The following is a 23,646-nucleotide window of genomic DNA, read 5'->3' on the forward strand; positions in this document are numbered from 1 at the left end:
ATGTAGATTTGTCTGCTAAGTTCCCAAGCATCCATAGCATCAGCAACCTAACCTTCACACTGATATGGTGATCAAGAAAGCTTACTTTCTTCAGCATCCGGGAAGATTCGGCAAGCATATGAGGATTCTCTCAAACTTCTAAAGACACATCTACAGAAAGTATTCTGGCAGGATGCATTCTCCAAACTTCAATGAAATTACTTTGTCTATAATCCATTTCTAAAGCTGCTATCGTTAGGAATTTTTTCTCACTCTACTTTCCTTTGATCACTTCACTGTTTTCAAATCATCTTGGTCAGATTTCTTAAAAAGAATTGACGAGTATTATGTTACAAAATAATTGCATCATTTACTGTCAGATATGGCTGTTGATCTGAACATCAGGAATCAGACTGGTATGAATTTTGTTTTGGTAAAATGCACAGCTTTATATATTCATTTAAACTTGATGTGGTCAATAAAATTTCAAGGACAACAGGACTGAAACATATACCTTCATTAATGCAGTTTCTCCACTGATCTGTTGAGCATTAACTTGGGAACCTGCCTCCAGAAGAATAGCAACTGTTGTAAGATAATTCTGAGAAATGAAAAAGAAAGAAGTGTTAAGATACTCAAATGATAAATATATTAATATTGTGTTCCACTAGTTAAGGGAAAACTTGTATTAAATTTTCAGTTATAATAGCATTTAATTTGGACTAGACTGATGTATTATATTCTAGAACAATATATTACTCTATTATTTTAGTTTAGTTTAGAGAGACAGCATGGAAACAGGCCGTACAGGTCCACTGAGTCCACACCGACCATCACACAAGTTTTGTGTCTTCCACTTTTTCATCCACTCCCTACACACTAGGGGCAATTTACAGAGGTCAATTACCGTACAAACCCACACATCCTTGAATGTAGGAGGAAAATGAATTACCCTGAGAAAACTCACGCGGTCACAGAGTGAACGTGCAAACTGCACACAGACAGTACTCAAAGTCAGGATTGAACCTACGTGTCTGGCACTGTGAGGCAGCAGCTCTGCAAACTGCACCACAGTAACACCCTTGATATATCAATTTATGATATTTTAAGATATTTTACGCACGCAGATCAATTGAGTTTCTGCCATACTTCCATTGATGTCGCAGTGATGTATAACAGAAACCATGAGAAAATTCAAGGCCACAATTTTTAAATTGTGTTCACTACTTGTCTTATAAAAAGAATCCTGCAGTAACCAGGTAAAATTGTTCCACTTAAAGCCTTGTAGCTAAACAGTGCCTCATAGACCAATAGACCTAGGTGTGATTTCCAGAAAGTATAGGGTTATTTGATGGGTGACAGAGCTCAACTGATTTTTGGCACCAAAGAGAGGAAACTGAAGGAGGAAGGGATGAAAGGAACCTTCCGAGTCACTACCCTGTGAATCCCACATGGAAATCACTGACACATTAGCATTGCATCTTTTCGTCCTCATCTACAACACCCACTGCATGCAGATACTCACTGCCAGTGCAGTCAGAGTTCACATGAGAAATGACAGCTGATTGCCACTACTTATGGAACCAGAATCCTTTAAGAGAAGGAAAATAGTTGTTTTATGGATTTATTTTCTAATCAATAGGGATAAACACTGTAGAATTTCAAATGTTAGCCCAATTATTTTAATGCATTAAAAGAGAAAAATCAAGGAAGGACACCAGAACTTGCATTTTGTTGTTCATTACCTCTAAATATCAAACCAAAAACAAAAGTCCACAATATTATGTGAAAACTACAGAAGAAATGCTGTTAAAACATCTAAATCATCCGCTCCTCTTAATCTGTTCCAACACAAACAGTGCCTCAACTAATTTAAAGCATGGGCAAAAGATTTCTGCAAATGTCTTTCTTGTTCCTGCATCTAAAAGTGTTACATTATTGGAGGTCAGCATCACTCAGGAGAAAGCAGTCTGCTTGATTGGCACCTGATCCATCCTAAACATTCAGCACCAACATGGGGGCAGTGTGCCATCCTTAAGGTGCATTCAGTCATCTACCAACAGCCCCTCAAGCCCTTCTCTCCCTACCATCAAGAAAGAAGAGGGCAAAAAATGCGTGGGAGCATTATCACCTGCACACTCTCCTATAGTTCACATTTCAAGCCAGCACAGAAATACTATCACCATTCTTTCACCCTTGCTGTATCTAAACACTAGAAATCCTCTACCCATCAGCATTATAGAAATATGTTCACTGGAAGGACTGCAGCATATTAAGATGGCTCACCACATCTTCTTAAGGGTAATTAGGAATGTGGGCCAATAAATGCTGCCCTCATTCCAAAAAATCAATGTCAGTATTCCTTTTCAATATTTGATCAAATCTACTTTTATCTCACACTGCAGCTCTGTGAACATAGTATTAATTGAAATGTGATTTAACAAAACATTAAGTTGCCTTAGTTGGAAATTTTGGTTCACACACCCACACCCTTGCTTGGGTTAAAACAATATGTACAAGTTCAGGGATTTTCTGGAGACTTATCCATTTGAGATTTACTCAAAGTAACAATTTTACTTGCTTAAATATAAAATGTCACTGAAATCGTATTTTTGCCTGACAATTCCAAAAAGAATAAATGCAACTATATGTCTCAAAATGTTTAATGGTGATTTCAACTACCATTACCTTTGTTCATGGATAAACATTTAAGAGGCTTTTGGATAGATACATGGAAATGCAGGGAATGGAAGGACATGGATCACGTGCAGGCAGAGAAGATTAATTTAACCTGGTATCATGCTTGGTACAAACATTGTGGGATGAAGGGCCTATTTCTGTGCTGTTCCACATACCAACATAACAAGTCAGAAGATTGCAAACCTGGCAACATTTTGCACATTAGTAACAGCTTTTCCAGCTCCCCTCCCCCACTACTTATTAGGACAAAAAGGAAATGTTCAACAAAGTAAAACTTCAGCAAAAATTAATTTCTACTAAAAAATATAATTCCAGACCACTTTTAATACCCAGTTAAAAGTTTTTTAAAAAACAGCTATGTGCCATCTAATGAATTGTATAAATAATTATTAACCTTAATGGCAAACAAACCTTTTCAGCTGCATGCATCAATGCAGTTGTACCATTTTTTTGTCGAGAACTAATCTTTGCTCCTTTCTTGATGAGCAATCTAAGGATATCATCCTGTCCTCCAGCAGCTGCGAACATGATGAGACTCATTCCACTAGGGTCCTATAACAGAAATATGATGTTAAAATGTTTGAAAGCTGCAGACTGGTTACCAAAGTAAGAACATTCACTCCCTCAGATTTTGGGCATGTGGATTGGCTCATATCCTATTTTCTTCTTAACAGGAGAAGAATCAAAAATCAAATACACATTTTTAGCTCCACGTATTGTTGAACTGACCCAAAGTTAGCAATAATTAAAGTTACACTGGCTTTGAAACAATTTATCAAAAATAGGGGAAGATCTCATATTTAGATCTCAAGCCTTAGACCCCTTGAAGTAGAGCTGTAGCCTTTATTGCAGTAAAGAAATGAAAGGGAGAGGGGGCAGAAATTGAATGGGTAAAAAGAAGAACACATATTTATGAGGATTCTATGTTGAAAGGGATGTTACATAAATAAAGAATAAGGCAACGAGAGGCCAAATAGTTTTTTGAAGGAGCTTTGAATTGAAGAATTGGTGGTCTGCCATTCAAATGAGGGCTAGGAAGCATATGGCAATGGAGGATTAGACTTTGGTTTAAGTTAGGATTCAGGGAGCATTGTTTTGTCTGGGGTTATAGCAAGGGAAAAGCAGAAATCAGCTAGTGCATCACTGCATCAATCTAGAACCAGGCGTTTACAAGCAAGGGCCGAAGAAGGAGATATTAGAGAAAGCTGGAAATCCTTGTGATAGAAAGGATATGGTTTTGCAAGCTGGACTGTTGGTCAAACAGGATGTAAACGTACTATGCACAGGAAAGAACAAAAATTGTGGCAAGGTAATTAAGTTTATTGCAGGGAAATTTCAGCTTACCCACTAACAGAAAGCTTGACAGTCAAATGTGTTAATTTAGTTGGTTGAGCGAAGCTGACAGCACGAAGCCAGTACACAACAATTTATACAGGCAAATTCATAAAAACTTGCAGCAAATTACTGAGAAATAAGAGGAGCTAAGGAAAGATTATTGAATGATTCTAGACATAATGGAGAGAGGGAACAGGAGAAGCCAAAGGCTTCCTGGCCACAAATGGATAACTAGAGTGAAATCAGGGCATGCCATGCAACTGAACATTGAAGCAAACTCCTTCCCAGATACTATGAAATCATCAGTATCAAAAACAAAAGCCAGATCAACAGACATATGTATTTTATGCATGTGAAAAATGTAATAAGGATTAAAAGTACCGCCACTGCTTATTTAAGTACCTCTTGATCCAGATTATATTCTTCACTCGAATTAAGGGCCAGTTTTACTGTCAGGTAGTTTCCATTTTTCACTGCATCACGCAACACACCTACAGGTTTATAAAAGCAATACTGATTTCCCATTAGGAGCAATCATTAAACATAAGTTAGATTCTTAAATTGATGCTAGTCCATGAGCTATCATTCATCATCCCCAATGCAGTATGAATATATTTTAAACAAAATGATCACCTTGTGGTCTACACAACATATATTTTGAAATATATATTTCAAGAAATTAAAGATTGAGGACATCTCAGATGCGAAGAAGTGTAGTCGAGATAGCTGTGGGAGTCAGTTGGTTTGTAATAGATGTCAGTCGATAGTCTATCTCCTGTGATGAAGACGGTGAAATTAAGAAAGGGGTGGGAGGTGTCGGAGTTGGTCCAAGCAAATTTGAGTGCAGGATGGAAATTGGTGGTTAAGTTAATAAAGCCCACTGACTCCCATAACTGTCTCAACTACATTTCTTCCCATCCTGCTTCCTGCAAAGACTAACCCTTACTCCCAATTCCTCCCTCTATGCCGCATCGATGCCCAAGATGAGGTCCACACCAGGACATCCAAGATGTCCTCATTCTTTAGGGAATGGGGGTCCCCCTCTTCCATCATAGATGAGGTCCTCACACATGTCTCCTTGGGAACCCCACAGCTCCCCTCTTGCTCCCCCTTCCCCCTAGTCCTTACCTTTCACCCCATCGGCCGTCGCATGCAACACATCAGACATTTTCGCCATCTCCCACCACGAGTCACATCTTCCCATTTCCATCCCTTTCTGCCTTCCGCAGAGACCGTTCCCTCCGCAACTCCTTGGTTAATACATCTTCCCACCCAAACCACCAACCGTCCCACCCCAGGTACCTTCCCCTACAACCGCACCTGTCCCTATAGCTCCTCCCTCGACTCTGTCCAAGGACCCCAACAATCCTTTCAGGTTAGGCAGAGGTTCACTTGCACCATTTCCAACCTCCTCTATTGTATCAGTCGTTCAAGATGTAGACTCATACATCAGCAAGACCAAACGTAGACTGGGTGATCGTTTCGCTGAACATCTTCGCTCAGTTCGCCTGGACCAACCTGAACTCCCTGTTGCCAAACACTTTAATTCCCCTTCCCATTCCCACACTGATCTTTCTGTCCTAGGCCGCCTCCATTGTCAGAGTGAGGCTAATCGCAAATTGGAGGAACAGCATCTCATATTTCGCTTGGGCAGCTTACAACCCAATGGTATTCATTTTGATTTTTCTAACCAAGTAATCCCTGCACTCCTTCTCGCTCCATTCCTCCCCCACTCAAGTTGCACCAGGTTCCCGTTCTCACCTAGCAAAGAGCTAACAATGGCCCGTTTCCTTAAACATCATTACTTTTTTTGCATATCATTCATTGATTTGCTCCATATCTCTCTACATCAGTCTATATCTCGTTTCCCTTTCCCCTGAGTAGTCTGAAGAAGGGTCTTGACCTGAAATGTCACCCATTCCTTCTCTCCAGAGATGCTGCCTATCCTGCTGAATTACTCCAGCATTTTGGGTCTATCTTCGGATTAAACCAGCATCTGCAGTTCCTTCCTACACATTTCGTCTGCTACCTATGCTAACTATCCACACTACAATTCACAAGCATCAGTAAGTCCCCATCAAAAACCATTCTAAGGTTTCAGTATAATCTACAACACTAATAGAACTTTAATCAATTATCGATCATGAATGTCTTCATAAATGTTCATTAAATCTATAATATTTTGAAACACCTTCCAAGATTTCTCCACTTACTATAAGATTACCACACTACTCACTGTTAGATATTACTTTTGGTGGAGAAAGTAAATCATCATTTCCATCCAGATGTTTTTGAAAATCTTCCAAAGTCATCCAATCAAGCTGCAAGTCCACACCCAATTTAAGCATTTTGCCATCTAAATTCAACAGCAAAACAAAATAATCATTACCATTCAAATCACCAATATTTAAGAACTGATATTGGAGATATTTATCATATCATTTACTAGAAATATTAAAAAAATAATTAAGGGAAATAAAACCTATGCAAAGTAATGTTTGATCGCTGAAAAATCACAACCCGAGTAGTTGTTGGTAATATTATCAAAGTATTCAGTCAAAGTCACAGAAGGATTCTCCAAAATTTTACAATACTACATTTACAAAATGGTTGATAATATGTAGCTCCTGGAAAAAGTTCAGGGCAAGCTATAGAAGTGATTTCTGGCATGTAGAATCTTTGTTACTCACACTTGGTTACATGAGCAAAAATGATCAATTATAAAATAACATGGACATAGAACAATTGATAAGGATTTATAACATAATGAATGGGCTGGATCAGATTCCTTAGTTCTATCAGCCCAGTTTGCCAGATGGGGGCTAGAAGTTATGTATTTAAATTGTGCGAGGAAAACAAATCAAGAAACTAAAGGTGAGCCAATTTCACAATTTAACAAAGACAAAATTTATTCCGAAAATTAACGAAATAACATTTTTGTACCTGCATTCTCCTCAGTCTGAGGCATGGTGTCAAGAATCTTATGGGTTTCTTCAACTGCAGTCTGAATTCTGGAATCATTCTCTTTTTTCTTATCTTTCTGCAGCAGTTTCTCTTTAGCTCGGTTCTCGTCAATTTTAAGATCATGGGAAACCATAGGTTTATTTTCTCTGTCCTCATGATCAGTAACATCAGAAAAGGGAATGAGAAACTTGTCAAAAAGGCCCTTCACCTCTCGATTATCTATAAAGGAAATGAAAAGAGAAAATATCTACTTCAGTTATTTACACAATAATTGGCAAGGACCATGAATTCCAGATTGGTTTTCAAACCACAGCTTGCCCTGAATGGTGGGAATCAAACAATCATTAGAAAGATTTCTTCTTCTGAAAACAACTACTGTGCGCAAATAGCAGCAAGGTGTGGGGTACATGGTACAGGTGTTTTGGCCTACAAACTTCCCTCCAAAAAATGCTGGTCTCTCCCTGCTCAATACCTTTGAAATGGAAATGCTCATGAGAGTTAAAATAACAATACAATTTTAACTTAGGAGATTTGAACGAACTATGCAATGTTTGAGACTTTAAGAGGAATTATGTCCATTCTGGTCAATTTATACCACGTTCCACATTTCCTGGAGCCTGCCAAACAATTTAAGAGCTTCTTGTTTTTCATTGACAAGATCAGCATTCATGTTAAAAGAATGTTCTGACAGAACTTCAAGCTAGTATGTTAAATCTAACTTTTTTTTTCAACAAATGCTGCCCAAGTGTTGCCAATATTTCAATTCCTTAGATGTTGACATAATTTGTTTATTCCTATCCAGGAAGTTCCATTGAGAAGTCATTCTTTAGGAAAGAATAGGTAAATAACATTCTGGTATGCACACTGTGGTGTTGCACAAGGAAGCCATCCATAAAAGAAACAGTTTACATTGACTTACTGCAATCCCCACTTTGTTCCTTTCGCCCTTTCTCGATATCCTGCCTCTTATCAGATAGCTCTTTGGTTGCTTCACCTTTCTTTCCCAATTTTTCCCAGGAATAAGGCTGAAAACATAAATAACAATTTTAGCCAGATACCCATACATTTCAGCTGAAAATGCATAAAGATAACTAAAAATAAATTCAGTATGTTCATATATTAAATATTTACACATTTGAAACAAAACAAAGGAGGAACTCAGCATCTGTGGAAGGAAATGGCCAGGCAAAATTTCGGGTTGAGACAATTCTTCAGACGGATGGAGTAGAGGGGGGATAACTAGTAGAAAGAGGTGTGGGGAAGGGGTGGGGCAAGAGGTCATGATAGGCGAATCCAGATGAGAGAGGGTCGAGTGGCACATCAGTCAGATAATTACATATTTCCAAATGAATTCAAACTCTCAAAAAATAACAATTCATGCAAAAAAAAAGATAATGGGTTTTAACTTAAAAACATCCATATTTACTTTATATTCCCAACCAATTTATTTTCATTCTTCATTCTGCAATGTATGTGTTCCTTTCATTTTCACCTGCTCTACAGCAGAAAGATAACTTTAACTAAAATCGTGAGATGTTAGATGTGCACTATCATAAAATGGATGACGTTAACCAGTATTTGCATCAAATGCCTATTATTATTATATTCAAAATACAGATTTCTTCAGAATTTAGCAGTGACACTTAAGATTGCAACAATCTTCAGGAGGAACACTGACTCACTGAATTCCCTCAACAAATTGTTAATCCAGATTCCAGCACTTGCAGGCACAGGGAACTGCAGATGCTGGATTTAGTCTGACGAAGTGTCTCCACCCAAAGAGTCACCTTTCTCCGTCCTCCAGAGATGCTTGCTGACCGGATAAGTTCCTATAGCATTTTATCCTATATCCAGCATTTGCAGTCCTATCAAACTACATCTCAGATTGACTGCATTCTACTCTATTGAGTCATGCCAGTTTGAATAACATGTTACTGTCTGTAAATGTATCATACAACGAACAGTGAAAATCAGCAGCAGGTTGTTTTAGTATTTAATATGATCAAAACTGATGTCTTTATCAGACATTCCTTTTCTTGATACCACATAAATAACACTAGAAATCAGAAGAAAATATTTAGCTGCAGAAACATTTGCTATTCTTCCATTTTCCATTCCTCACCATCTTACTTTTACTACACTACAGCTGCAGGTACTATTAAGGCCTGATAAGGGACCCAAGTGAATCTATGGACCATACCAATTTAAAGTTACAGTACATTTAAATATTAGCCCTGATTTTTTAAAAGGGAGCTCAAACTTCAAAATCTTTAGGAAGCACATTAGAAAATGAATATGTAACTTTGGTTAGCAAAATGTATTCTGTTTACTAAACTTTATTAATGCTTACCTGGTTTGTGGTTTTAGCTGTTTCCAGCTTCTCAGTATTTGTTGCTAAGCAGATCGATTTATCAATTTTCAAATTTTCTCGATTAACTTCAGAATCCAGTCGTAATTTGTCAAAGAGACTAGGCTCAGTGAATAGGGGTTGCTGTCCTGAAGTTGTTACATTGGATTCAGAACCATGAATTACTTTCTCAGTTGCCAATTGAGAATTATCATTCACATTGTGGATTTTGCTAATTTTTTTCATTATTTTTGCAGAATCGTGTTTAGGAGTGGTACTATTTTCACCATCCATTGGCTTTCTGCCTTTGGCTTCTACCTGAGGTTTTGGAGCCTTAATTTCATGACTTTTCTGTTTCTTGGCATGACTGCTATTCTCTTTATTTATGTGTATTTTCTCTGAAAAATCTTCCTTCTGATTTTTTTTCTGTTTCATCTCTTGCTTCACATTGTCCACTTTGTCCCTTTTCTTTTTCTTTCTCTTTAACACAAGTTCAAAGTCATCTTCTTCAGAACTTTCCAGAGATCTTTTAGATACTGTAATGGTGTCAGGCTGGGCCATATCCTTACGTTGCTCAAACATTGTGTTTTTTAAATCCAATTTTTCTTGGTCTTTGCATTCATCAAGGTTTAATGATGGTTCCAGTAAAATGTCATCTTCTGGGGCTGAATTGGATAGAAACTTGTGTGCTTCAACATGTTTTCTCTTCAATTTCTTGGATTCAGTTAAAGTCCTTTTCTTCACTTTATCGTCATCTGAGAGATCTCTCAGATGTTCCATTGAGTTGTCTCTTACCTCCTCACTATTTGATCTGATGGATTTCACTTTTTTTTCCATTTTGGGACTGTCAAGTATCATGTCCAGTTCAGATTTAGTTCTCTTTTGCTTTTTGACCTTTGGTGAAGAGATTTCTTTAGCTCCTCCAAAATCATCAGCAGATTCATCTTCAAAAATATCTTTATCCAAGTTAAGTTTCTGAAATAATACAAATAGATAGAATAAGCACCCAATATAAATTGAGCTAAAAACTTCAATAAATATTTTTTGACATTCTATCTAAAAAATATCATAACTTAAGATGTGATTTTTTCTCATTCCAATATCCTTTATATCTTTGTTCCATACATTTGTTTTTAATCTTACTTCATTTTTATTTCAATACTAGACCAAGTGGACGTGGGACAGGGAAGGGGAGAGGGTGTGATTGAGTGAGCCCTGGACCCAAAGCCTCCCCTGTATTGTAGCACCCTCAACCCCCCACTCAATCCCCCTTATTCCCCCCTCTTCCCCCCACTGACCCACTCCATCCCCCCTACCCACCCCTACTTGCCCCTCCCCTGCCCCCACCTGCACCTCCCCCATTTGCCCCTCCCATACCCCCATTCCTCCCCCAGCCCTGCCTCCACCCCCACTTCCCCCCCCCTCTCCTACCCACACCCCTCTCCCCACCCCAATCTTCCTTCCTCCTCACCCACTCTCCTCCACCCCCATTCTTCCCTTCTCCCCACCCTGCCCTCCTCCCCACCCCTACTCTCCCTGCCCGCACCCCTCTCCCCCCACCCCCAATATTCCCTCCTCCCCACCCCCACTCTTCCCTTCTCCCCACTCTGCCCTCCTACCCACCCCCACCCTCTTCCCCACCCCCACTCTCCCATGCCCCGCACTGTCCCCCTTCCCCCCGACACCCAACCCCCTCACCCCCACCCTCCGCTACCCCCCACACCCACTGTCCCCCTTCCCCCATCACCCCACTCCCACTCTCCCCGACCCCCTTCCCCCCCACCTGACCCCCATTCTCCTCTCCCCAACCCTCCCCCTCCCCCACTCTCTCCTTCCCCCCAACCCCACTCCCCTCCTACCCCCACCCTCCCCTCCACCCATTCGAACCCCCCTCCTGCGGGCCCGGCAACGCCGCTTAAAGCTCCTCTGTGCGAGTGGGGAGAGGAAAGGGGAGAGGAAGGCACTGAGCACGGCACTCTCATCAGTCGGGCGGGTGCCGCCGCCCCCCCCCCCCTCGGAGCGGGAGAGGCAACGATACCTCCCGACGGTCAGCGCTGCCCGATCTGAGGAATGTCCAGCGCGAGGCATGCCGGGACGCGCAGCGGTGCACGGGGGGGGGGCGCGGCATTAGTTAACGGTCTAGGGGGGCACATTAGTTAAACGTCGGTGGGGGGGGAACGTATTAGTTAAAGGTCCGGGGGGGGCGCATTAGTTAAAGGTCCGGGGGGAGAGCGCATTAGTTAAAGGTCCGGGGAGGGGCGAGAGCGAGCTGATCTCTTGAAGACATGCGGGTCGCATTGTGACATCACACGCTGAATAACGGCGGGGGGGGAGGGGGAGGAGATGAGCGAAGGGCGCAAGCTCATCTCTCACAGGCGCACGGGTCCCATTGTGACGTCACATGCTGAAGACCTTCAAGAAATGGATTAGAACAAAACTTTTAAACATTAAAATCTCTCTAGCTTTAAAAATATAGCTTCAATTAGAATGAGAGTTCTTACATAATATGCCCTGGATAATGGTGAGTAATGTGGGCGATAGATGGATAGCTGGATAGAGTCTTGGGTTTGGAGTCATCGATTCATTAGGAGCTTTCATTGTACCCATCTAACTGGTTGGATTGACGAAAATGTCAATTCAATTTTTAACAAACTGTGTTAGATTAATTAAAGTTCAACACAGAAAAAATCATAATTAGATTGTGCTAAAGTAATATATCTTGCAGATCTGAGGGACTATACTCCTCCTCCCATTCTGACCATTGCCATAGCGAGACCACATGCAAACTGGAGAAACAAAGCCTCATATTCTGCTTGTTTAGCTTCAACCCAACAATTTGAACGTTGAATTCTCCAATTTTAGGTAACTTCAAATGGCCCATCCCCCCTTTTACACCTCCCCCTCTCTCCCCTGTGCCTCACCTGGACTTGCACCTATTCCCCCACCCCTCCACATTCCTTCCTCTAGCTTCATAATTCTCAACTATTTAATCCTTTTGACACACACCTTCAGTCTTTTCATCTGTGGCCTTTGTCCAAACATGTGCATACCAAACTCCCCCTTGGCAGTAGCCACCTATTACTTATCAGGTTTGAATCAGTTTACAAAAGCTCAAGCAGGGCAGAAGCATAAATAAACAATTCCTAGCTCATTACGACCATAAACTCAAACAACAATGAGTCCATCAGAATAGGACTTTCTTCTTTTACTAAACGTGCAGGACTCATATCAGTTTAGAAATCTTAATTAATGGCAAAAGATCGACTTACACTGAAGCAATTTTTAAATGGCAGCATATTACAAACTGCTGCTGAAGATTCAGAACTTATACCAATGGTATTAGATAAAATGGAAGGAAGGCAAAGACTTGGTTCTATGTCATAAATCCAAATATTGTGTAATACAATCAAGCAAATTCTCACCCGATTGTCTCTTGTAGGTGATTTTTCTTTTGATTTTTGCTTGAAAACATGTAGCACTTCTGTGCAGTCCTCCAAATGAGCCTCTGGCTCCCAAGTATCATCTTCAGAAGAGTAGCCTTTCCAGTGAACTCTGTACAAAGTTTGACCCTGTTATAATAATTAAAATCGTATTTTAACAGAATCTCTCAAACCATACAGATAGTATTAGCAGATATAAAGAAAACCATTAATTGAAAAGATATCCACCGTCTCATAATACCAGAATCACACAGGGTCCATTACCCAGCTACTTTAAAATAAGATCACACGACATATTTATATTGGATAAAATCCTAAAAATGCTACTGGATATATACCCATCATGATGTGTCATGTGAAGTAAGAGGGCAAGTTATCTTTTTTCCAGGGAGTACTTCCTGGCTCACAAAGGTATTACATACAGTCTCAGCATCTCTCTGGGTTACGGAAAACCTAGCCTTCAGAAATTCGACGTTTCGCAAATTCACCCATAATTTTTTTTTAAAGAATTTTACAAGATAGTAAAGTTAGCTACAGATATGAAAACATTTTCAGGAATTATCGAATAGGGGTAGATAGCTAATTCAAAAGCCAACCTGTATTCCAATAACTATTTTCATGTAACTCCCTGCAACAATCAGACAGATAAGTTGTTCTTTAAGAGACCTGCGTGGGTTTTCTCCGAGATCTTCGGTTTCCTCCCACACTCCAAAGACGTACAGGTATGTAGGTTAATTGGCTGGGTAAATGTAAAAATTGTCCCTAGTGGGTGTAGGATAGTGTTAATGTACGGGGATCGCTGGGCGGCACGGACTTGGTGGGCCGAAAAGGGCCTGTTTCCGGCTGTATGTGTATGGTATGGTAAGAGCGCAGCTGCTGGTTCACAACAGGGGGCCATTTAAGAGACTGGAAACCGAGAGGGCAAATCTCTTCTATCGACACTTGTAAAATGTTTTACCAAATTATGGAACATCAAGCTTTAGTTTAAAACTAGACTGAGGTGGACCCGTTGGGTCCAAATCTCTCCTGCGGGCCACCCTTCCCAACTGACGAAGTCCGTAACCCTCTCCAACTGACGAAGTCCGTTGCTGGGCAGGGAGTGTCCCCCGTGTTTGTGGGCGGGCGAGTGGGGACAGGGAAGAGGTGAGGGTGCCACTCACCTCGGCCCTGTGCCGCCAGAGCGAGCTGTGGAACAAAGCCTCTCCTGCATTGGTCTAGCACCCTCCCCTCCCCCATCCCTCCCTCATTCCACTCCCACCCTTCCCCTCCACCCCCTACCCCGTCTCCATTCCCACCCTTCCCGTCCCCACCCCCCCCCCCTCCCATCCTTCCCACCCCCAATCCCCCACTACCCCACCCCCACACTCAACCCATCCCGTTCAGACACATTGGGTTCTGCGCATGCTCGGATCCGGCGGCCATCTTACGCAAGTATAAGATCAACGGGCCCCAACCGCGCAGGTTCGTAGTGGTTGGCAACACACAAGTAGAGGTACTCCCCAGGTTACGATGGTTCAACTTGTGATAGTTCGCCTTTGCGATGGTGCAAAGGCAGGGTCCCGTAGCGAGCCGCCACTCGCTTCCGGACGCGTGATCGTACGTTTTCTATGGATTTCGACTTACAATACTTTCATTTTCCGATGGTTTTCTCAGAACGGAACTCCATCGGAAGCTGAGGAGTACCTGTATTAGATGAATGGGACCCAACTGCGCAAGCGCGGACATGTAAAACTGCACATCCCTCATTGGCCGTCACTCGGGCGGGTCCAATTGTGACGTCACACGCTGAACATGGCAAGAAATCGGTTTTATAAGGAAATTCTCTAACTTTAAAAATATTAGACCAATTTGAATGAAACTTGGATGAAAGTATCCCCGGCACAAAGGTGAGTAAGGTGGTCCTAAAATTGTCACGCTATCGTGTGACAGACGCATAAAAATATGGTTAATAACATCCCTCAGAATAACAAACATCAACCCACAGAATAACAACAGAGAGTTTTAGTAATATACGAGACCAAGTGGACCCCTCGGGCCCATTCCTTGTAGAGGTGGGGACAGGGAAGGGGAGAAGATGCCACACGCTTCGGCCCTATGGCGCCAGCGCTGCGGCCAGAGCGAGCCGTGGACCCAAAGCCTGTATTGGTCAAGGACCCTCAACCCCCCACTCAATCCCCCTTATACTCCCCTCCTCCCCCCCCCACACACCCACTCCATCCCACCACTCTTTCATCTTCTCTCTGGCACCGCAAAATCGGGCCCGGCAACCCTCTCCAACTGATGAAGCCCATTGCCGGGCGGGGAATGTCTCTTGGAGCCGTAGGCGGGTGAGGGGGGACAGAGAAGGGGAGCCATCTTGTTTTGCCTTCTCTCTGGCGCCGTGCTCCTAGGAGGGGGGGGGCGATTAAAGTTGTGACGTCACACGCTGAGGACCTTTAAGAAGTCGGATTGAAATGTAATTTTTTAACTTTAAAATCTCTCTAACTTTAAAAATATAACACCAATTTAAATAAAACTTTCCATTAACAGTCACCAGGACAATGGTGATTAATGTGGTGTTAAAATTGTGGTGCCATCGTTTACCATTTTGGCATAGTCTCACAGCCAAATCTCAGAAATATATACATATATACAGCACCTCATATTTCACTTGGGCAGTTTACACCCCAGCGGTATGAACATTGACTTCTCTAACTTCATGTAGTCCCTGCTTCCCCTCTCTATCCCCTACCAGTTCTCCCACTAGTCTTCCTGTCTCCGACTACATCCTATCTTTGTCCCACACCCTCCCCTGACATCAGTCTGAAGAAGGGTCTCGACCCGAAACGTCACCCATTCCTTCTCTCCAGAGATGCTGCCTGACCCACTGAGTTACTCCAAACTTTTGTATGCACCTTCGATTTAAACCAGCATCTGCAGTTTTTTTATCCTACTATACTGGAAGTATCCTATACCCACTAGGGACAATTTAAAAAAAACACTATCCTACACCCACGAGGGACAATTTTTACATTTACCAAGCCAATTAACCTACAAACCTGTATGTCTTTGGAGTATTGCTTCTCAACAATAGAACTGTACCAATTCTACGACTACGTATCAATTATTAAAAACCATTTGTACATAATGTAATTTCACTGCATAATTTAACAAATTGGTTCAAAGTTTTCACAATAGTGTTGTGTGCACCATTGCAGAGCACAAACAAAATATCCCTTTCATCATTTCCTACCAATCATCTCCCAATGTAAAACATAAACATTTCCACAAAAATAGGTTTGTTGGGTAGAAGAAAAATAGAGCACACCATAAAAACTAGTACTTGAAGATACCTTGAAGCTTTTCTTAATGATTGTTATACCAGCAGTATTCTCAGTGCGTCGTTCTTTATCTACCACCCTAAAATAGATTCTGTAACAAGGATAAAGAAACTGCAAAGGAATTCACTGTGCGCTAGTACCACTTACCAGGACAACATAAAGTTAAGGTTTATTCACAAAATGCTGGAGTAACTCAGCAGGTCAGGCAGCATCTCGGGAGAGAAGGAATGGGTGACGTTTCGGGTCGAGACCCTTCTTAAATCGATTTGTACCAGCATCTGCAGTTATTTTCTTATACATAAAGTTAAGGTTTAAGGATAGGGTATAATATTGATATGCATTTTAAATATGGTCTGGACAAAGAATGCAGGTAAACTATCTCCAATCCCATGCCACACCACAGCTTCTGTCCATTTACCTTGAGCCTACACCAAGCTCATCTTTTTAATACCAACAAAGTCTTACTTAATAACTTACTGGTTCACATCTCCATACACTCCCAAACTCCTGTCCTTAATACAAAAAAAGTTTCAAATTGTGTCTCGACCTGGAGATTAATAATTTCATTGCATTATTCAAGCAACCAGCAGCTCTGTACAAAAGGGCCAAAACGGTAGTGGATAAATCAGTTTATAATTCCTCCCAAATCACAGTTCTTCTCAGTTTCATAAGAGACATGGAGTAGTAGAGGCAAGTAACTGCCAGTTTCCATACCCTGAAAATGTTACTGATTTGATTTTGTGATTGGGGTTAAAAAAATGTCCTATCATCACCAAAGATATAGGTGGACTGGAAATTTCAAGTGGAGGTCCAAATTTGCATATTCTGGAGCGACAGACAGCAAAGAACATTTAATGAGGATAGGAATAGGAATGCAAAACCGCCATTCAGTTAGGGAAATATTCTGGGGTCAATGAGAAAGACAGAATTGGTGTGCAGAGACAGAGGGAGGTACAAGATGGGACAAGGGAGACAAAAGGACACAAAGTGCTGGAGTAATTCAGCAGGTCAGAGAGCATTTTAGGAGATCATGGGTAGGTGATGTTTTGGGCAGAGATCCTTCTTCAGATTATCCATGTTCTCCAGAGATGTATCTGACTTGCTGAGTTCCTCCAGCATTCTGTGCAACTTTGTGTATTAACCAGCATCTGCAGTTCTTTTTTTCTACATGGGTCAAGGGAGCCTAATCTGTGGAAATGGGGGGATGTAGTTGCATTTTCTTGTTCAAAGGTAATCACAGAAAATTTACTCACTCAACGCAGTTACCCAGCACATCATGTCCATATGATTAGAAAAGAGCTATCCAACTTAAACTGTACTTCCTGGCACTTGGTGCATTACCTTGAAAGTAAATAGTTCTTCATTTTCAACAAAGTTTAGTCATAGAGCTAAAGAGTACCAAAACAGATCCTTCAGCCTAACTCGTCTATGCCAACCACGTAGCGTAACTGAGATAGTCCCATTTGTCCACGCCTTGCCATTTTCACTCCACAGAAACATAGAAAATAGGTGCAGCAGGAGGCCATTTGGACCTTCGAGCCAGCACCACCATTCATTGTGATCATGGCTGATCATCTATCTACAATCAGTAACCTGTGCCCGCCTTCTCCCTAAATCCCTTGATTCCTCTGGAGCTCTATTGAACTCCCTTTTAAATTAATCCAGTGAATTGGCTTCCACTGCCTTTTGTGGCAGAGAATTCCACAAATTCAAAACTCTCAGGGTGAAAATGTTTCTTCTCACCTCCGAACCTTTTGTATGCAAATAGATGAACAAATGTCTTTTTTGTCGTAATTGTACCCATCTCTACCATTTCCCCATGCCATTCATTCTTCTATGTGAAAAAGTTGCCTCTCAGGCCTATTTATTTTTCCCCTCGCATCTTAAACTTATGTTCTCCAGTTTTAGACTTTTCCACCCTGGCAAAAAGACCGTTCATTTTAACTATGCTCCGCTTTGTTTTATACATCTTTATAAGGTCACCCCTCAACGTCCTACACTTCAGGGGGGGGGGGGGAAACAGCCTATGATAGCGGAGTCAGGGGATATGGGGAGAGGGCAGAAACGGGTACTGATTGTGAATGATCAGCCATGATCACATTGAATGGCGGTGCTGGCTCGAAGGGCCGAATGGCCTACTCCTGTACCTATTGTCTATCCTTCCCTAGACCCAGCAACACCCTCATATATCTCCTCTGCAGCCTTTCCAGTTTAACGACATCAGGGCTGCCAGAGCTGTAAAATGTGGCCTTACCAATGTCCTGCATTTTTCTACTGATCTGAACGTCTGACACTACAATGTTTAAAGTAAATCAGCACAAGTCTGTGGGTCCCAAATGAAGTATTTATTTCGTGTGTAAATAAATGCAGTTCTATTTTGAAAGTGAAAAGGCGCACGAAATGTATTGCCTAAAATTGTTCAGTCACAAAATGTTTTCTGAACTGAACTATGTATTATTTTAAAAAGCCATAGCAACAATAGTTCTCATAATATTTAAATTCACGCAAGCTATCAGTTTGCCGAGATATAATTTTGCTGTCATTTATGCCTTTAACATTTAATTATCGGAATCTGACATTAAAGAAACACCACAGTAACATGACACTCCAGCAATCGGATTTACTATCTAAATAAATGTAGTGAGTACACCGGATCGACAAGGTGAAAATGAGGCAACACGGTGGAGTAATCGCACGGTGTTGTGGCACTTGCCCCGCAGGTGAAGAAAGTCGAGCCGCAGGCCTCACTCCGCAAACACACCGCCTGCCTCCATGTTCGGTGAGGGACAGCAACAGCAGCCACCCTCGCACGAACAATCCTGCTCTCCTACCTCAGAAACTTTCATGTCCACTATCCTCTCCACCTCGTATACATCTTCCTCTGCTTCGCTCTCTTGCTCCGATTTCTCCTCCGCAGCCGTCGCCGCCGCCATCGCCTCGGTCGCTAACGTTCGTGCCTCCGAAAAAACTATCGAGGAGAAACGACAACCGGAGGGCGGGGCTTGGATGACGGAGGGTCCCTGCCCCGAACCAATCAAAGGTGGAAATACAATGATTGACATTAGATGTTATCCAATCGGCGATTGAGGTCGCTTGTTGACGTCGTCCCCATTCGTCAACGCCCTCGCCCCGTCCTTCCAATGGGCGGTGCGGAAGGCGGGGATCAGTACATCTCGAAGGACACATCGTTCAACCAATTCAAACTATAATTATTAATAAAGGTAAGCATTTATATATCGCATTAGGCTCGGTAACAGGGGGAGGGATTTTTTTTTAGTTTGTTCTATATCTTTTAGAGGGGAGGAGTAAGGGAAAAAGACGACGAAGAAAGCAATAACATTATCTGTGGAGTAATGAATATAAACGACGCAAAATTATTACTCAAGAATAAGGAGCATTTTCTGTGATAACCTGCGATGCCGTGATCCCACCGCTGCCTCGTCACTTCCACTGCCAGAAATTATCGCGTTCTAAGAGTTCAAAGCCTCACTTGGTCAGCTTGGAGTTGATCTTGTTTTCCACGCTATTTTGTTTTACTTGGATGTTTACTCCTGATGTTCATAGAGCAGATTTCCGAAAAGTTATGTTTACTCCAGTCCCGTTTTAGTTTGAATGGAATTGAACACGCCTTGTTTTTCAAAGAACGCATATGTACTTAAGTTTGTGTCAACGGTTTAAAAAAAAGTCAATATGATGGCAAGCAAACTTTTTTACAAACGTTCTGGTATTTGCTTCTTGGTTAACTAGTTACATTGGATAATCCCTTTGGTTGAGGATGACATGTGTCCACTTCGGAGTTCTAAGGTGGCTGAACATGTGTGGGAAGGAACTGCAGGTGCTGATTTATACCGAAGATAGACACAAAATGTTCGAGTAGCTCAGCGGGTCAGGCAGCATCTCTGGAGATAAGGAATAGGTGACGTAACGGGTCGAGAACCTTGCACTTGGACGACACGTTACTCCCTTATCATGTGCACTGTAAATGGCTCATTGTAACCATACATTGTCTTTCTGTTGACTGGATAGCGCGCAACAAAAGCTTTTCACTGTACCTTGGTACACGTGACAATAAACTAATCTTTTTTCAGACCAAAGAGTTATTTTGTGTCCATCTAAGGTGGCTGATATGGTTGTGATTTAAGAAGTATACAGTTTAGGGGCGTTGAGTTCTCCCGTTTGAATGTTATTTGCGAGTTCTAAAAGTACTCCAATTCGACGACACAGAAAAAATCATTCACGCTTTCATTTCCTCCCGCCTAGACTACTGCAACTCCCTATACACTGGGATCAGCCAATCTTCCCTGTCCCGCCTGCAACTGGTCCAAAACGCCGCAGCGAGACTCCTGACAGGTACCCGTAAAAGGGACCACATCACCCCGATTCTGGCCTCTCTCCACTGGCTCTCTGTACGGTACAGAATCAACTTCAAGCTCCTCCTATTCACGTATAAAGCCCTAAATGGACATTTCCCCCCCCTACATCAAAAATCTTCTAACCCCCCTCTCTAACTCCAGGTGCCTCAGGTCGGCCGACTTGGGGCTACTCACTATCCCGCGGTCTAGGCTTAAGCTCAGGGGTGACCGTGCTTTTGCGGTTGCAGCTCCTAGACTGTGGAACAGCATCCCTCTCCCCATCAGAACTGTCCCACCATCGACTCCTTTAAGTCCAGGCTCAAAACCTATTTCTACTCCCTAGCGTTTGAGGCTCATTGAGGAGGCGCTGTGAACTGTTTGCGTGCTACTGTATGTTTCTTTTCTTTTTTCCTTAGTACCTAATCAGATGTACAGCACTTTGGTCAACGTGGGTTGTTTTTAAATGTGCTATACAAATAAAATTGACTTGACTTGACTTGACTTGACAATATGCAGGTAGTTCCAAAGCTCTGAATATCCCCTGGAGTTTGTTACAGTAGGCATGGACTAAATGTCAGCCTAGTACTGTCTAGCCAGAGTGAGAGCTATATTAGAGTCAGAAGCCTTGGTGAAGATCCTGAAAGGGAGTACCAGAAGACCCTAGTGATTCAAATGACTGCAAAATAAGATAATATTCAAATGTCTATTATGAGTTAGAATATTCAAAACTGTGAAAACAGGCACCAAGGTGAAGGGTTTTTAAAAAAATAACCAAAGTAGTTGCAATTTTGTTCACAGTCATCTGGTAATGTACCAAATGCAATCTAATTGTAATTATTTGTTAAGAGTCATAGAACTATGTATTATGTAGATGATTTAGTCATTGTAGGTCAAGTCAAGTCAATTTTATTTGTTTAGCACATTTAAAAACAACCCACGTTGACCAAAGTGCTGTACATCAGTTCAGGTACTAAGAAACGAACATACAATGGCACACAAACATAACAGCACATACATAAACAGTTCACAGCACCCCCTCAGAGGGCCTCAAACACTAGGGAGTAGAAATAGGTTTTGAGCCTGGACTTAAAGGAGTCGATGGAGGGGGCAGTTCTGATGGGGAGAGGGATACTGTTCCACAGTCTCGGAGCTGCAACCGCAAAAGCGCGGTCACCCCTGAGCTTAAGCCTAGACCGTGGGATAGTGAGTAGCCCCAAATCGGCTGACCTGAGGGACCTGGAGATAGAGTGGTGGCATTAGGAAAGTGGTGGTTACTTTGGTTACCCAATGTTTGTTTAGGATAAACAATGACTCTTACCAAGAGTGGCAGATGAGAGAGTTGAATGACAACAGCGAACATGCCTGACATCTTTAGACAATGTTACCAACACTGGCAGTATATAATATAATATAAAATAGAAGACCCAGAAATTAATACCTAAAGTAAATGGGGTAAGAGGAGAAACTAATGGAAAGTATCCTCTGGCTATAATTGGATAGTCAGTAAAAAAAAGTATCGTCCCACTGACTTGAGGAAATGGAGAGGAATTAGACAATAGACAATAGGTGCAGGAGTAGGCCATTCAGCCCTTCGAGCCAGCACCACCATTCAATGTGATCATGGCTGATCATTCTCAATCAGTACCCCGTTCCTGCCTTCTCCCCATACCCCCCGACTCCGCTATCCTTAAGAGCTCTATCTAGCTCTCTCTTGAATGCATTCAGAGACTTGGTCTCCACTGCCTTCTGAGGCAGTGAATTCCACAGATTTACAACTCTCTGACTGAAAACGTTTTTCCTCATCTCCGTTCTAAATGGCCTACCCCTTATTCTTAAACTGTGACCCCTGGTTCTGGACTTCAACATTGGGAACATGTTTCCTCCCTCTAACGTGTCCAACCCCTTAATAATCTTATATGTTTCGATAAGATCCCCTCTCGTCCTTCTAAATTCCAGTGTATACAAGCCTAGCCGCTCACGTCTTTCAACATACAGCAATCCCGCCATTCCGGGAATTAACCTAGTAAACCTACACTGCACCCCCTCAATAGCAAGAATATCCTTCCTCAAATTTGGAGACCAAAACTGCACACAGTACTCCAGGTGCGGTCTCACTAGGGCCCTATACAACTGCAGAAGGACCTCTTTGCACCTATATTCAACTCCTCTTGTTATGACGGCCAACATTCCATTGGCTTTCTTCACTGCCTGTGGTACCTACTTGCTTCCTTTCAGTGACTGATGCACTAGGACACGAAGATCTCGTTGTACGTCCCCTTTTCCTAACTTGACACCATTCAGATAATAATCTGCCTTCTTATTCTTACCACCAAAGTGGATAACCTCACACTTATCCACATTAAACTGCAACTGCCATGCATCTGCCCACTCACACCACCTGTCCAAGTCACCCTGCAACCTAATAGCATCTTCCTCACAGCTCACACTACCACCCAGCTTTGTATCATCTGCAAATTTGCTAATGTTACTTTTAATCCCTTCATCCAAGTCATTAATGTATATTGTAAATAGCTGCGGTCCCAGCACCGAGCCTTGCGGTATCCCACTAGTCACTGCCTCCCATTCTGAAAGGGACCCATTTATCCCCACTCTTTGCTTTCTGTCTGTCAACCAATTTTCTATCCATGTCAGTTTCCTACCCCCAATACCATGTGCTCTTATTTGCCCACTAATCTCCTATGTGGAACCTGGTCGAAGGTTTTCGGAAAGTCAAGGTACACCACATCCCCTGTCAATTTTCCCCTGTCCCCTGTCAATTTTCCTAGTTACATCCTCAAAAAAATTCCAGAAGATTAGTCAAGCACGATTTCCCCTTCGTAAATCCATGCTGGCTCGGAACGATCCTGTTACTGCTATCCAAATGCTCCGCAATTTCGTCTTTTATAATTGACTCCAGCATCTTCCCCACCACTGATGTAAGACTAACTGGTCTATAATTTCCCGTTTTCTCTCTCCCTCCTTTCTTAAAAAGTGGGATAACATTAGCTACCCTCCAATCCACAGGAACTGATCCTGAATCTATAGAACATTGGAAAATGATCACCAATGCGTCCACAATTTCTAGCGCCACCTCCTTAAGTACTCTGGGATGCAGACCATCAGACCCTGGGGATTTATAAGCCTTCAGTCCCATCAGTCTACCCAACACCATTTCCTGCCTAATGTGGATTTCCTTCAGTTCCTCCGTC

General features: G+C 42.1%; 2 protein-coding genes across 3 annotated transcripts in view; one reads left to right on the forward strand and one right to left on the reverse strand.

Annotated features, from left to right (window-relative positions):
* mphosph8 (M-phase phosphoprotein 8) overlaps positions 1-19,072 on the reverse strand; it is a 32,518-nt gene extending 13,446 nt beyond the window's left edge. For both annotated transcript variants that reach the window (XM_078402458.1, XM_078402457.1), the window contains exons 1-9: positions 18,917-19,072; positions 12,748-12,894; positions 9,329-10,300; positions 7,898-8,003; positions 6,958-7,197; positions 6,251-6,370; positions 4,417-4,505; positions 3,091-3,231; positions 494-580 (exon numbers count right to left, since the gene is read on the reverse strand). In XM_078402458.1, coding sequence (XP_078258584.1) covers positions 494-580; positions 3,091-3,231; positions 4,417-4,505; positions 6,251-6,370; positions 6,958-7,197; positions 7,898-8,003; positions 9,329-10,300; positions 12,748-12,894; positions 18,917-19,018 — 2,004 coding nt within the window. In that variant the 5' untranslated portion in view covers positions 19,019-19,072. The remainder of the gene's footprint in view (positions 1-493; positions 581-3,090; positions 3,232-4,416; positions 4,506-6,250; positions 6,371-6,957; positions 7,198-7,897; positions 8,004-9,328; positions 10,301-12,747; positions 12,895-18,916) is intronic.
* A 163-nt stretch (positions 19,073-19,235) lies between these two features.
* The window catches only part of LOC144595231 (centrosomal P4.1-associated protein-like), a 53,935-nt gene continuing 49,524 nt past the window's right edge, over positions 19,236-23,646 (forward strand). Inside the window, exon 1 of the mRNA XM_078402460.1 lies at positions 19,236-19,306. The gene's annotated coding sequence lies outside the window, so the exon portion shown is untranslated. The remainder of the gene's footprint in view (positions 19,307-23,646) is intronic.

Source organism: Rhinoraja longicauda, chromosome 7 (genome assembly GCF_053455715.1).
Source record: "Rhinoraja longicauda isolate Sanriku21f chromosome 7, sRhiLon1.1, whole genome shotgun sequence".
Classification (NCBI taxonomy): domain Eukaryota; kingdom Metazoa; phylum Chordata; class Chondrichthyes; order Rajiformes; family Arhynchobatidae; genus Rhinoraja; species Rhinoraja longicauda.